Raw genomic sequence first — 15,652 nt, 5'->3', positions numbered from 1 at the left:
TTATTTCGCCTTCACTGTCATGTCCAATACTCTGTGTCAGCTTCTATGGGTAACACTGCTGTGGAGATAATCAAGCCTTATTTTGTTATTTTGGATTTTAAATTTGATATAAATTTAGGTTTAATATAGTTGTGTTCAACCTTGTCAGATTCAACGTTCTCTTACTATAATTACATTTTGTACTGCTTCCTTTAAGATAAAACTCATGGGTCATATGATCTGCATATATTCTACATAAAAAATAAATATAATGCCCTCTAATATAGTAAAAATAGAAACAAACATACAATTCACGTCAAAAAGTAATAATTCAGTGTTTACTTAGCTGATTCCACTAAATCAAACTGAAGCAATATGTTGCTTGCACCTGTGTGTAGAATCACAGAGGGGTGGGGGGTAGGCTGGAACAGCTAGGAATGTAGACTGATACAGGTGTGTTTACATATTGAAGTCTCAAGTACCACCAGCAGTCATGCTGTCAGTGAGATGACTCTGAAATGGTTATAAACTCTTGGTAAAACTGAATAAAACAGCACAATCTCTTTTGAATTTACATGGTAGTTAAGTTCCTGAAAAATTCAACAGAATACCAAGGACATGCAAAAATACTTTGTGTTTTTATGTTTGTATATAAAACACAGCAGAGGGAAATATAAAAGTTTGTATTTGCTTAACATAGTATTAGATATATTATAGTACAGTATCCTATACAGTATATAATAGTACAGTATGAACAGTATAAGCCTATACTGGCTTAGGAAAGTACAAATGATTTTTTTAATGTCCATGAATAATCTGTAAATATTCAAAAGGCATGTAGGGTGCAGGGGAATTCTTCATTGTGCATTGGTTCATTGCAGAAAACCTCACATAGATCCCTAGAAAGTTTCCAAATATCCTAGAGGCGGTACCATTCCTGCTGGGTGAGAACCACCAATATGCCCTAACTCTGTCACTTTGTGAAGGGCCAGTGGGGCCCAAAGAGGGAAGTGGCTCATCAAAAATCACTGAGTATTGGATTCCTGTGGCTAGCTTAGACTGACCCTCAAATCTTTGGCTATTACAACTCTGGGTATTTGTTGTAATTTAATCGGTGCAGGCCATTCAAGCTGCTCAAGTCAGAAGGCTAAAAGTGAACTTTGAGATTGGATATTATATTTTCAAGAAAAAAAAATACTTGAGTCTAGGATATGGCCGAACTAGACTCAAATTTTATTTCCTGAGAACTCATTGACAGATATATATCTAGACTCTGGCTACTGTGCTGCTGCTTCTGATTATTATAATAATATATTTGCCTATCTACAAGTCTCAAAATCATGGCTTTGGCGCTGGTGCAGATAACAAAGCACTAATGGAGAAGGCACGTAAGGAATGGCACAATAGGGGATGGCAAGGGCTGTGGCATGTAGGAGGGTACATGCCCTGGGTAACAGCATTGAAATTCCAACTTCTCAAAGTCTGGTAAGATCTAAACACTTGTAGAATCTAATAGGATCTAATCTTAGGTTGTCAGTTTGTGCTAAAGCCACATCACCACTACATCTACTCCTAACTAAGCTAATTTACCTCAACTTTGCTAATCTCTAATCAGAGCAGAACATTCTTTCTTTCTAGGGGGTATGTGTGTGCATGCTTGTGCATATGTGTGTGTTTACTCAGAGTGCTTCCAACACTGATATCATTTCTCTGAGTGTTTTTGGCCCACCTTTTGCATATTTCATCCTTTAAAGATTACATGGATTTTAGGAACATGAGAGGTTATCTTGTGGTTGACAATGCTCCCTTTGTATTACATTCCCCATTCTTTATTATTTTTGGATGTTTCAGAAGCAGGTATAATGTTTGTGTTAGATGCAGGAAAAGATAGCTCACTATTCCAAGTTGCAGAGCTTGAGATCCCTCAAGAGACCACTTCTCTTTACTTCTTGGTTCCCATTGAAACTCATGAAAAGAAGAATCATGTAGTGCTAGAGCTAGACGAGATCACAGAGATCCATTAGTTTTACCACCTTCTTTTACAAAAGAAAAAATAGATTACCAGACAGAGAAAGTGATTTGCCCATGGTCACAAAGCAAGGTAGTGGAAGGTCTCGGATTAGAAGTATAGTCTCGGATTATTGTGTATTGAACCCTATGAACACCATGTGCCAGAGGAACCAGAAATATGAATGCCAAGGTAGATTGAGGACTATGTCAGATGGTAGACCATGTGGCCATTTTCTTGACCCAGTCTGGTAGCCTTATGATTGGCTTATGTCATATCATCTCTGAAAATATCTAAAGCCTCAATCAGGAATCACCTAAATTATCCTTCAAAGAATAGCTCAAATATCCCCTGTTCCAGGAAAGTTTCTCCAATCAGTCCACGCAAAAAAAGATTACATCTTCCTCTCTGATTCTCAGGGCTCTAATTCCATAGGACCATTATTTGGGCATGATGATGCTTTTCCCAGCCTTCTTTACTAAGGTGGTCAAGTCCAATGTCTTCCTGGTTAAACATGAAATCTCTAGAGTTAGGGGCCACTGTCGTTTCTGCATATTCTCTCCCCTTAGTCTTATTCCTTGCCCTTATTTAGGTATTTGTAATGGCTTTGCTTTCCATGAGAACCCTCTGGCAGTAGAATTTCGGAGAGAAGAAATAAATTTTCCTAGGCTGCTTGTTAAATAAAATGATCACACCAGACACCAGAGCATTTCAACTAAGGGTACCCTAGCCAAGTACTTCCTCTGTGTTGGGCACCACATGCATGTTGAGACTGTTGCTGACCCATGTAGGCTTGCCCTCAAGTTGTTGAGAGTGATCAGATATCAAAGAATGGTGAGTGATAAAGGAACAAATAAAATGCATGCTGCATTAAGGTACAGGTAAGATGCTAAGGGAGCAATTATTTCTACCTGGGGAGGTTTTGATGGGGAGGTGCATGTGAACTGGCCCTCAAAATATAAATGGGAAAGGTTTCAATGGCAGATCATGGGGAACTTACAACATTTTCCATGACATAAGAAAGAATGTCTTATGGCAATCCAGAGCAAATGTTTCGTGATGGTTGAATAGAGAGCATAGCTATGGTGTCTGGTTCACCTTGTCTGGAGGTTAGTGTGGGTGAAGAATTTAGTGATAGGGAAAGCCTGGAAGATATTCTGGAACCAGATTATGCAGAGACTTACTGCCAATTTCAAAATAATGGGAAATGTCTGGGGTGAGTAGTGCAAACTATGCCCACTTCCTTCTGGCCACTCTGGTGGAGGTGTTAGCAGTGTCCTAGCAGCATGACTAACTGTAGTCCATGCCCCTGGTTAACATGAGGCTCAGCATTGAGATGTCCATGACAAGCAAGGCAAGGTCTTTTTCTACGTGTTGCTTTCATCCATATTTCACTCAGAATTAGGCAATGCTGATGTTTAGCTCTTGTGTCTGCTAGAGGAGTCTGGGTCTCAGATAAATGAATCATGGAAGAATTTTTGCCCCAGCCCCACCCCAAATATACTTCCCTGCACTTAGTTCTGTGGAATGTCTTGGAAATGTTTTTGTAGTGGATGGAAACCTCAGAGGCTCCACTTCCTTGCAGAAATATTCACACTTTATGCAGAAGAACAATGCTGCCTGTAGAGGGAGGAAGTGAAAGGAAGAGCTTGGCTTTAAAAGAGGGGCTGTTTTTTGAGCAGCATACCTCTTAGGGCTAAAATAGTATTGCTGATAGGCTTGGACTATGGAGAAACTGACATTTTGTTTTATTGTTCTTGAGCCTCACTTACTTTTCATGATGTTTTGTACCAGAGCTAGAACTCCTCTCTGGTAGTTGCTAACAGGTGAAGAGCTAGAAATCAGACTAACTACAGTAGAAAAACTTTGGGTCATTTAACTCATTCTCCATGGAAATTAAGGCAAATCTTTTGCTTAATAAATACTGTCTCTCTCAATTGATTCAGTCAGGGTAAATGTCTCAGTATCCTTCATGTCCACTCCTGTTTTCTTTCTGGATATTTCCCAGCATGTATTCAATGGTTAAGGAATGATACTTAAGTGGATGGGTGAGAACCACTTTGATAGGAACATATTTGCCTTTGTTTTTGTTTTGCTTTCCCTAAGAAAGGCCATAATGTGCTATTTATGTTCAATTATATACCTATACATTTCCAGGGACAAAGTAGAATCAGATCTGATATTTCTGGGATTGCTAATCTTGGAGAATCGGTTGAAGGACGAGACAAAACCTGTTCTGGAAGAGCTCATCTCAGCCCGGATAAGGACTGTAATGGTCACAGGTATAGAACAAAGTGTACGTGAAAACAAAGAATTTGATGTAGGAATAATCAAGATTCACTAATTTCCCAAAGATTGTTGACTACCTACTGTGGGTTGGACACCATTGGAGATTGGTAACAGAAAAAGCAAAGTTACTGCTCTTGGCCAAGTTTCTATTCAGGTGGGATGAGATAGAAAATCAATCAATCAATCAACCAACCAATCAATCAATCAATCAATCAATCAAATAACAGCTAGTAACAAGAATTATGAGGTACATGAAACAAAACAGGATAATGTGGTTAAAGCATGTCTGGCTGGCTAATTTATATGTGGTGTCCTCTCTCAGAGGGGCCATTTGAGATAAAATCTACATTATAAGAAGATATGAGCCACCCAGAGATGATGATTTTTGCTGTTGAATGTTAGAGGAAGAGAAATGTTTAGCAGGTGTGGTCTGCGAACTACACTGAAGGCCCATCAATAATGTGACCTATTAGTTCTCAGGGCTCTAACCTCAGGGTAGGGAAGCCCCTGCCCACCAGTTAGTTCTGGGGAGTCTCATAAATACTTTGGTAGAAACCTGAAGAAAGCCATGTTAGGGATAGTAAGCCGGTGTTATTTATTGTTTAGTGGTGGCTCTAGGAATCACAACATCTGTACATATCATTTCAAGAAGCCTTATGACCATAAACATCCTCTGCATTTTCTCCTTTATATTATAGTTGTCACAAACATGACAAGAAAAACCCCACAAGACCATGTTAAAGTTTTTACTTTCAATAAGCAAGAGTTACACACAAATGAAGAAAAATAGACTTTTATATTTACCTAGATCTTTATTATTTGTGTTGCTATGTTTTTATTTCTCATGTTACAAGTTTCCCTCTGGTGTCATTTCCTTCCAGCCTAAAAAACCTGTAGGATTTCTTTTTGAGTATATCTGCTAGCAACAATTTATCTTAGTTTCTCTTCCTCTAAGAATGTATTTATTTCTCCTTCATTTCTGAAAGATACTTTCACTAGCTATAGGACTGTGAATTGATAGTTCTTTCTTCAGCACTTCAAGGATATTCCACTGTCATCTTGCCTGCACAGTTTTTGATGAGAAATCTGTGATAATGTGAATAATCATTCCTTAATATATAATGTATTTTTTCTCTAGCTGCTTTTAAGATATTTTCTTTATCTTTGTTCTTAGAAATTTGATTATAATAGTTCTCAGTATGGTCTCACTGAGTTTATCTTGTCTGGGATTCACTGAACTTCTTAAATCTATAAATTTAAATCTTTTACCATATTTGGAGACTTTTCTTGTTTCTTCAAAATATTTTTTCCTGTTCTCATTCCTGTCTCCTCTCCTTCCTGGATTCTAATAACATGAATGTTGTTATTCTTTCATCTCTGTTCTTTTGTTTTTAAATTATTCTCTCTATTGTTCAGATTGTATAAATTCTATTGATCTATTTTCAAATTCACTGACTTTTTCTCCTGTCATCTCCATTCTGCTTTTTGAGAGCATCCAGTGAATTTTTTATTTCAGTTATGTTATACTGTTCAATTCTGAAGTAGTAGTTTTGTTCTTATTTATAAAGTATATTTTTTTCTCTTGAGAACTTCTATCTTGTCATTTATTTTAAGAGTATTAACCTTCATCTCATGGAGAAGGCTTATAAGAATTGCTTTAAAAACATTGTCTGGTAAGTCCAATATCTGAATCATACTTGGACAAGCAATTGTTGATTGTTGCTGTTGTTGTTGTTGTTTTCTTTGAGAATTGACCACATTTTCCAGGGTTTTTTTTTTTGTATGTTTAATAGCCTGAACATTTAAAATATTATATTGCAAGACTTTGAATCCTGTTACAATCATGTGGAGAATGTTGAGGTTTTATTATTTTAATAAGCAAAACACTAAGACATGAGAGGCAATTAATATTATAGCTCAGTTCTTGAGGTTTCTACTCTTCTTCTCTGGGTTTATTCTGCATATATACAACTCTAAGTTGAGTTCATATACTATTAGTTTTGTTGTATTGTTCTCTCCTTTCCAGGGTCTGTCCCATAATTCTTCAGGCCTTTTTTTTTTTTTCTGGTTTCTCTGGCCAGAAAGACTAATTTTCTCTTGGAGTTTTTGCTTCCTTCACATCTCTGGGACTGGGGTTCACACTCGGGTCAAACATGTGAGAGGAAAGAGGAAAAAAAAGCCAAGAATATCATCATATTATAGATTGTTTCTCCAGATTTGACTCCCTTCCACATTCTGCCTGCTTCTGTTTACTTTTCAAAATCCTTGGAGAGTTGCTTTTTTATTTTTCCCATAGTTTTACATTGTAATCAGTGGGAGATAGATTTTAGTGGTCTTATTCCAGTTTGGCTGAAAGAGGAACCACCTGATACTATATTAAATCAGTGGGGTTTTGCTAAATGTTTACCAAGCTAACAAATGGTGAAAATAGATTTGAATTTTGCCTTTTTATTTTTTCCTCTCATTCTCTGGAAAAAAAAAAATATATATATATATATATACTGGTAGGTTTTGAAGTAACCAGATGAAGAACAACAAGAATCACAAAAGGGATCGTGAATCCATGGAGAATCAGAGTGAGAGAGACTTAGAAATTATTTCATTTCACACCTAAAATTAGTTCTGAACTCCTTAACCTAGTGTTCTAGGCCCTACATGAATTGGTTCTATTTCTTCAACCTCATCTTGCTATCTTCCTCCTTTCTTATAGGTGACAATCTTCAAACTGCAATAACAGTGGCTAGAAAGTCTGGAATGGTTTCTGAAAGCCAAAAAGTCATTCTCATTGAAGCGAATGAAACCACTGGATCCTCATCAGCATCTATATCTTGGAAATTAGTAGAAAATAAGAAACACATTTCATACAGCAATCAGGTATACCTAACAATAGATGTTCTGCCGTAGTATCTTACTCGCAGTGTTGGCTACTCAGTATTGGCTACTGAGCAGCTTTGATTGGCTGAGATGTGCAAGTGACTTAAGATCAACATATTTCTCACACATATGCAGTTTGAAGAACTCCTATAAGTTTCTCATACTGTTCCTATCAAGCTTTAATGTATAGTGCTTTCCTGGGTGCCAAGAAGAATTCATTCTTTTAAGTGTAATAAAGTTGTTGGCTCTATATGAGGACTGTGAATCTAATTTCTCATCTTCCTCTTGCTTGCTAGCCATTCCATTGGATCCAAAGGAGATTTAGTCCCTGGGAGAGAAACTGCTCTGTGCATTGGAAAATTAGACTATGTTTTCAGGGTGGGAAAAAGTTTTATTCATTTAATCTTGTCAGTATCTTATCTCTATTGTGTCCTTGTGGAACAATATTAATTCTATAAGAAAAAAAAAACTGTAGGTTCTCACTTTAGGAAGAGATTTGTTAAGCTGCACTGCTTTGTATTTTACACTTGAAATGTGTGAAATGTGCTCTTCTCTGGGATTCACCAAGATCAAATCAGGATGAGAACAGGACATGAGTAAGTGTTATTCTCCTATTCACTAGAGGCTGTGATGTGCAAAGATTGATCGAGCAAAGAGAAAGTGTTTCTTTGAGGAATCAGGGGTGGAATGTGACTCTTAAAGAGAGACCCCAGACTCTCATCATGCCTTCTCTCTGATATATTTGTGCCCCCTTACCACTATATCAACTGTCTAAAGTAACTGGGTCTTGCTTTGCAGGATAATTACATTAATATCAGGGAAGAAGTCTCTGATAATGGCAAAGAAGGAAGTTACCACTTTGCCTTAAGTGGAAAATCCTTTCAGGTTATAAGTCAACATTTCAGCAGCCTACTGCCAAAGGTAAGTTCTAAGAGGGTATCAATCCCCCAGTAAAGATGCTGATGATGTCACTTACAGAGCATGTTCTTAAGTAATTTCAAGATATATCTATTGAATATATCATAAAAGAGGCAAATATTCTTGTTGTCTCATTTCCTACTAGATTTAAAATTAGTAAATTTGATTAGCCAGTTTCTCATCATCTATAGGAATAAAGTATTAGGGACTCTCAAGTCATAAGGATTGCTTTTGGATGGCTGTCTTTATATTGTTATGGTGAGGGGTCTCCTAGCATATTGGAAATCCAGTATTTATATAAGAAGGCAGGCCAAAAATAGAGGAATTCCATTAGGTTTTTCGATAGAGAAACTCTATACAAAAGAGGGTCAAACTTAACACTTTTCTGATGCAGAATGAACCCATAAGGGGGCAGGTAAGTTTTATGTATAACACGTAGATAAACTAGAAAAAGATTGTGTCCAGTGTAATCCAAAAATAAATTGCTTGTATTCAATTTATTATCCTCTTAGGAACTATTTAAGAAGGAAAAAAAAAGAATAAAGGCTTTGAGGCTGATGGAACATTAAGCTGAGTTAGTGCCCAGAAGAGCAGGGTACATGGAGATGTAAGACAGAAGCATTTAGACCCTGTAGAATAAAGCTCAAGTGGATGGAACTAGTATGGGTTTAATATCTCCAAACCATCGATGTTCCATAACCCAAATTAGGCTTGGGATATCAGAGCTTCACAATTGGTCAAGTCTAGTTGGTATGGTTAAATTAAAGACTACAAATTGTCACTATTTCATCATTAGGCTGTTTTTCTACTTGTTCTGAACAATTTTCTGAGAAGCAGTTCCAACCTTTCCTTTTCTTGGGTCGCTAACCTCTGAGTATCTTGCAATTCCTCATACTCTACTGGTTCAAGATTCCATGAAGCTCAGGATTTTTTGACCACATTCTCTATGGCAGTTCCACTAGATTCTTGAAGATCATCATTTTAATCAAATATTTTTATTAAGTCTTTACTGATTTTTGGTCTCCTTGGTAATTTATTTAGTGACCAGGTCTCAATGTCTTAAAACCCAAAAATGGACTTCTTGTAAACAAACTATTTTTGTCATTCATGGATTTTATTACCCAGTGTTCTGAGTATTGTCAATTATCTCATGTATGCCCAACTGACATGATAAAAAGTTTCTCTTGGTTTCCTTACAGATACTGATCAATGGGACCATCTTTGCAAGAATGTCTCCTGGGCAGAAATCCAGTCTGGTGGAAGAATTTCAGAAACTGGAGTAGGTTCTTTGCCAACTCAGGTGGTATGAAGTGCCTAGAGGCATGACAGTCAGGGAGAGTTGTGTGAGGTACAGAAGTCACCTAGTTTGGCTAAGGCAGTGGTTCTTAACCTAACTGCATATGACAGTTACCTCAGGAGCTTTGAAAAAGTAGCAATACAGGGACCCCACTGTCCAGAGATTTTGATTCAGTTGCTCATGTGAGGCTTAGACATCAGTGTTTTTTCAAAGCTCTTCAAATTAAGTCAGTGTTGCATCCGGAGTTGAGAACTACTGGATCAGAATATATGGGGCATGAAAGTGTATGGTGAAAAAGGAACCTGAAAGGGTAGTCTGAGTTCAGCTCCTAAAGGTTCAATGAGAATTTAAACTTTATTTTTACAAGTTATCATCACAGTTATGACATAAGGAGATTCGTATGACAAAAGATTCATATAACCTTAAAAATATTAAAACATTTATATGACAGAGCGTTCTCTCTGTCCTAAATCAGAAAAAATAGTTCTCTTCTAACGCATGGGTCTTCATGACAGAGTAGACGTTCAAGTAATGTAAGCATCATTTCGAACCCTTTATTTCTTGTTAATAGAACCCAGCAAGTCCTGGCAGCTTTCTTTACTTCTGGTGCTGGACCACATAGACATGACTCCTACTCCTACCCACTCCTACTTCATGTAGTCACTTGGCAAACTTCTCGATTCACAAAGCCCTGTCTTCTCCACATGGTTGCAAACCCAGACAGTAAATGAGTCGCCTTCGTATGACAGTGTGGAAGCCAATTCTGTAAATGCGGTCAGAGCACTCCTACCTTAGAAGCAGACTATCCATAATCTTTGTCAACAAATAAAGCCAGCAGTCTGCACTCAGCCCTGAAGAGCGATCCTGAAGCAGGGTTGTGTTTTCTTTCTTCAAAGTCTGAGCCTGGTGCTGCCTTTTTTAGTTGAGTGACTGCTGAGATGGCAGATATTCTTTCCTGTTGAGAATTTTCTTTCCTATTAAGAGCACCAACAAGTAATTTTTGTTTCTCGTTTTAGAGATTATAAGATGCTTTTCCATACAGCGCCTCACTAAATACTCATAACCCTTTGTAGAAGGAAAAATGATGGCCAAAAATGGCAAAATGATCAGGTCAAAGGTCTCAATCTAGATTCAAATCTGATGCCCTCTCCACCGTGCCACTGTGCCATGTTGTCACATCATATAACTGCGAGCCTCCCCTTTACAGCCAACAAAGCAGCTTCCTAAACAGTGACGTGCAGGGTCTCCCTGAAATGCTTGGAGTCAGGAATGGTGCACTGGACTTCTCATTCTATTGTGGAAACTGCTGAGTCACACTTTACTTGTGTCAAACTAGACTCTTAGGAAAACTCCCTTAAAATAAATAATCACTTTGAACCTTCAGTAATGAAGTTCACCTTATCTTTTTAATTAGAGAAATTAGCAGGTCAAATTGCTTTGATACCCTTTACAATTGACATGGTTCCCTTTTAGTTACTTCGTAGGTATGTGCGGTGACGGGGCCAATGACTGTGGGGTAAGTAGCTGCCAGTGAGTGGCACACTCAGACACTAAGTCACACTAAGACATACCAGGACTTACACCTGATTGTGCTTGCCGGACGTCCTTTAGAGACAATATCCCGGGGATGTATACTACCTCCATTGGTTTTGGTGGAGAAATTGATGTGGAGAGTTTGGGAGGGTTTGGACTAAAGCCATAGAATGGCTCAGTGGTCAGTATAGACCAAATGGCTAAGTGTCCCAGTGCCATCTCTTTCTTACACAGTAGGCAGACCAAAAGCTGGTCAGCTCCTGGCTAGTTCTTGGGTCCACAAGCCACTCTGTAGCTAGTTTGATGGACTTCTCTCATGTGGCTTCAGGAGAGATGTATGAGACTGTGTTTGGAGAGTAAGCTGACCCTTTGCTTTCAGGCTTTGAAAATGGCTCACGTGGGCATCTCGTTATCAGAGCAGGAGGCATCTGTGGCCTCACCGTTCACTTCAAAAACTCCAAACATTGAGTGTGTACCTCACCTTATCAAGTAAGTAGACACTTTGCACCAGCACTGTTTTTATCTTTCTTGACTTTCAGGTGCAGATCCTATTGTGCTGCCAGGAAAAGAGCAGGAAAACTTTCTGTTCCTGGGTGGGGAAGGTGCCTTGCAGGACAATGCAATCCACCAATCTACTCCCAAGTGGATTTACCAGGAGTTAAAAATAACTATGGGAGAATAGTGACATTTCTAATGAAAATCACTCAACAGGTTATTTTTAGAAAATTGGAATCTGGAACTTGTTACTCCCTTTGAAAATGTAGTTCATACTCTTATTATTGTTATTTTTACACTGATTAGATGCTTTATAATGGGGGATGTACAGAAGCTTTCTCTTGCCCACTTTCTCTCTTTTCCTCTTGACTCTTTATGCTTCTTTGGAATATCCTTCCCATCCCCAAATATTTTCAAAATATTTATTCATTTTTGCTGCTTCTACTAAAATTTCCCCTGGTGCTTTATCTCTGCCTCCCAGAATATGTACTTCTGCTATATTTTATTTGAATGATAGAGATGGTTAGCATTGTGGCCGCTTTGGGCTATTACAATTAGCATGTATCTACAGTTTGTGAAGTGCTTTAATACCTACTATCTTATGCTTCAAAATAGCCTTAAAATGTAAGAATGGTCACTATTTTCTTTTGCAAATAACAAAATTGAGGTTTCATTGATGTGCCCAAGCTCAAACATCCATATAGGATTAGAAATTATTAAAACATTAAATTTTACTTAAATGTCTTTTATCTACAGATATCATACTATTCCCACCACATTAAAATAATGATTTGGCTAGCTCCTCCCAATCTTTAAAAAAATTATGCATGTATTTGACAAATATTTATAGAGTAAGCACTTAGTGCCAGGGACTAGTAGAGACGCTGGAGACCCAGAAGAAAGTAAATCACACATCCCTTGATCTCATAAAGCTTTCTTCTGGTGAAGAAGTCAGGCAATAAACACATGCATGGATAAATCAGGGTAATGAGAAAAGTAGGAAGGGGGCTGGGGAGGTGGAATTGGCTGCTATAGGTGAGGGGTATGTGAAAGCATTTCTGAGTAGGTGAGAGATGAAGAGGAACTACATTCTGGTAAAGCAACTGATGGCAGCAGAGCACCCAAACAGGAAAAAGCCTATCTTGAAATCAGGTTTTGGAATCCCAGGAAAACATTATGACCAGAAGGAAATTTAAACTCTATTTTCTTTCCAAGGAAAGACATAAAAGTGACAGTTCATAAGTAATCTACTTTATGCTTTCAATATATATTTACTCAACGTCAATCAACAGTAACAGAAACAAGGATGCTCATTGTTTCCAGTCTATTTAAATTCCATATGTGACTAATTTAACTGTAGGTATTGTTCTAGTCCAGTTTCAGAAAAAGTTGGCACTGCCAAATGAGATTTTTTTTAATATTTTATTTATTTATTCATGAGAGACACAGAAAGAGAGGCAGAGACACAGTCAGAGGGAGGAGAAGCAGGCTCCATGCAAGGAGCCCAATGCAGGACTCGATCCTGGGAATCCGGGATCAGGCCCTGAGCCAAAGGCAGATGCTCAAGCACTGAGCCACCCAGGCATCCTACCAAATGAGATTTGAATGAAATGAAACACCTGCATGAAAATAGCCCCCAAGTCAGCAATCTTATTTAAATCCCTTAATTCACACAGATGAAGAAACTGTGTTAGAAGGAAACTGACCTTCCAAATGACATCAGTGCATAGGTATGAGATCTGGGACCAGTTCCCAATCCCTCTTACTCTGGGTTCACATAAGGCCCCACACAAAGGAAGAGACTAACACTCAACCTGGGCTCTATAGCTGAACCAAGCCTGTGGGTTTTGGCCTGGAATCGGTGTTTCCTGAAAATTTAGTCATTTTAGCATCCTGACAGCCAGCTCCCACTGGCTCAAGCCAGCTCCCAGTCTGTCAGACAAACAGTCAAATAATCAGGCTTTTGAGGTTTTTTTCCTGCACTTAGCTGAACAGCACAGAGTAACTGACCTCATTTCCTTCTATTCCTTTCATTTCCTTATTTTTCATTTCTTTTCTCACACAGGGAAGGACGCGCAGCTCTCGTCACCTCATTCTGCATGTTTAAGTACATGGCTCTGTACAGCATGATTCAGTATGTTGGTGTTCTGCTGCTCTACTGGGTATGACTTGGGACCTGAGCTCTTGGTTAGTGAGAACTGAAACGAGTGGTGGTGCCCTCCCAGTCTGCAGTGCCTCTAAGGAAGAGTGCATGTGGGGAGATGCGAGCACCAACAGCCCTTCTAAAGTTACCTTTATTTTGAAAGTAAATCAGAAATAGATGAATATACGCAGGAAAAGTTGATGGTATTAATTCTCTGACTCTCTGACAGACACTTTTTATGTAGTAGTGGTAGCTGAGGATCAGAACACAGCAGACACTCCCTCTTTTTCACTGTTGCTTCTGCCTGCTTGGACCAGGTCTCTATCTTCCCAAGTCCAGTGTGACTCTACTCCAGTGTACTGTTCATTAAAGAAACGATTCTCTGATTGGGGTGCTGGTAAATGTTTCATAGCCGGCTCTCCCTGGAAAGACAAGCCCTGGTTATTAATGTTTGCCAACTTTCATGGTGTAAATACTCCCACCATGGCTGGTTTCGAGCTGTCTTAACGGCTGTCACTGAGCATCGAGTTGGGAAGAGATATGCAATAGCATGCCATTACGTAGTACTTGCACTTCAGAGACACAAGGGTTGTAACTATCTTAAAGAGCGTAGATAACAGTATAATGTAGGATAATGATTAGGAAGCGTTGGTTTTGGGTCATTTATTAGCTTTGTTTTTAGCATAATGTATTTAGTGGTAGATTTGTATGACTTAAGTTTTTATAGTGGCTGTGTTTAACAAACAGCTCAAAAAGATCCCTGAAAACTTGGCAGTTGACTCTCATGAGCTCGTACAAGCAGTATATTGCTGATTCCTTAGATTCATCTCTATGTACTGCCCTCTTGCTTCTGGATTGACGGATTGACGGTTTTGGTTGTTATTTTCAGATTATCTATGACTTTTCCCACTCACTAATGAATGGGTTGGAGAAGGAGAAGTTATGTATGTAAATTTGGCCCTATTTTGGAATCCCAGTAATTCATGCTATAGAATTAAACATGGGTCATCATTATTCCTTTCCACTTAAAGTAGAGGGGGGCAAGGAAGCAAGTTTCTTGAAATCAGTAAGACTTTAACACTTTTTTCTCAAGAATATCAAGGTGCTTTATCAGGACTTTCTAATAATGCCCAAGAATGCAAATAGTGAGTTCAGTTATTCTCTTTTTCCATCAGTAAAATTTTGGTAAGATCACCACGTATTTATCACTTGCTACTCCTGGGAACCCACTGTCCTATTGTGGCAGACCAAACCCTGACTTTTCTGCTAGCAGGAAGAAAAGAGATCAGAGATGAATCTACTAGAGTAAGATGTCCCCCTCAATAAGGGGATACCGATGTACAAAGGACTCAGCCCAGAAAGCACACAAAGGTAGCCTCCTGGCTAGAGAGCATTTTACAGCCTTGTCTTTGATACTCTCACCTACATGGACAGGACCCTGGCCACACCATCTCCTTGTAAAATCCTATGTTGCAGTGACAAAATGAATGCAGTTAACATCAGACTTCATCCAGAGGGTCACAACTTTTTTTGAGTCATTTTCCTTTTTATTTTTAGGAGACAAACAGCCTTTCAAATTACCAGTTTCTGTTCCAGGATCTGGCCATCACAACTCTTATTGGCATAACAAGTAAGACATGTTTAAAACTTTCTTTGCTCCCCTCAGTATATTTCCCTCTGCCCCAGAAGGCCCATCAGGAGGGATACTAGCTATAGCCTCAGGATTGTGGGACTCATTCCCGAGGATACATACAGAGAGGGAAAGAGGAAATAGGATCCCTCCTTTTGAGTGTTAGGTTAAAAGAAAAGTGTTAACAAAGGAAAATCTGGTTAGTCATCTTGCTGTTTTGCACAAAATATGGGGCTTCCATAATGGTCACTGAACATTTAAAAGGAAAAATGCACCTTGAACATCAAGAATGCTGACTTCAGTATGCACCCCGTTTATAGAAGCTGAATGGCGTTTATGTTTTCCATCTTTAAATCCTAGCCTTTTGGGGTTTTGAATGGAGATTAAAGGTTATCTTGCCATTAGGCCACTCTCACTGCCACCTCTTAATTGACATGAATTGTGCCCCCAATTTCCCTGCCGTAGGATTCCCCCACTTACCCACTC

At 38.6% G+C, this 15,652-nt stretch overlaps 1 protein-coding gene across 7 annotated transcripts in view; it reads left to right on the top strand.

Annotated features, from left to right (window-relative positions):
* Window positions 1-15,652, top strand: part of ATP13A4 (ATPase 13A4) — a 112,021-nt gene that overhangs the window by 76,253 nt on the left and 20,116 nt on the right. For all 7 annotated transcript variants that reach the window (XR_005383916.1, XR_005383915.1, XM_038583725.1 and 4 more), the window contains 8 exons: window positions 4,145-4,269; window positions 6,987-7,150; window positions 7,949-8,071; window positions 9,268-9,347; window positions 10,839-10,881; window positions 11,278-11,387; window positions 13,459-13,555; window positions 15,094-15,166. Coding sequence is in view for 5 of the 7 variants with exons in the window: in XM_038583725.1 (XP_038439653.1) it covers window positions 4,145-4,269; window positions 6,987-7,150; window positions 7,949-8,071; window positions 9,268-9,347; window positions 10,839-10,881; window positions 11,278-11,387; window positions 13,459-13,555; window positions 15,094-15,166 (815 nt within the window). In the remaining 2 variants the exon portion in view is untranslated. The remainder of the gene's footprint in view (window positions 1-4,144; window positions 4,270-6,986; window positions 7,151-7,948; window positions 8,072-9,267; window positions 9,348-10,838; window positions 10,882-11,277; window positions 11,388-13,458; window positions 13,556-15,093; window positions 15,167-15,652) is intronic.

Source organism: Canis lupus, chromosome 34 (genome assembly GCF_011100685.1).
Source record: "Canis lupus familiaris isolate Mischka breed German Shepherd chromosome 34, alternate assembly UU_Cfam_GSD_1.0, whole genome shotgun sequence".
NCBI lineage: Eukaryota > Metazoa > Chordata > Mammalia > Carnivora > Canidae > Canis > Canis lupus.
This window is presented reverse-complemented; position numbering and strand designations above follow the sequence as displayed.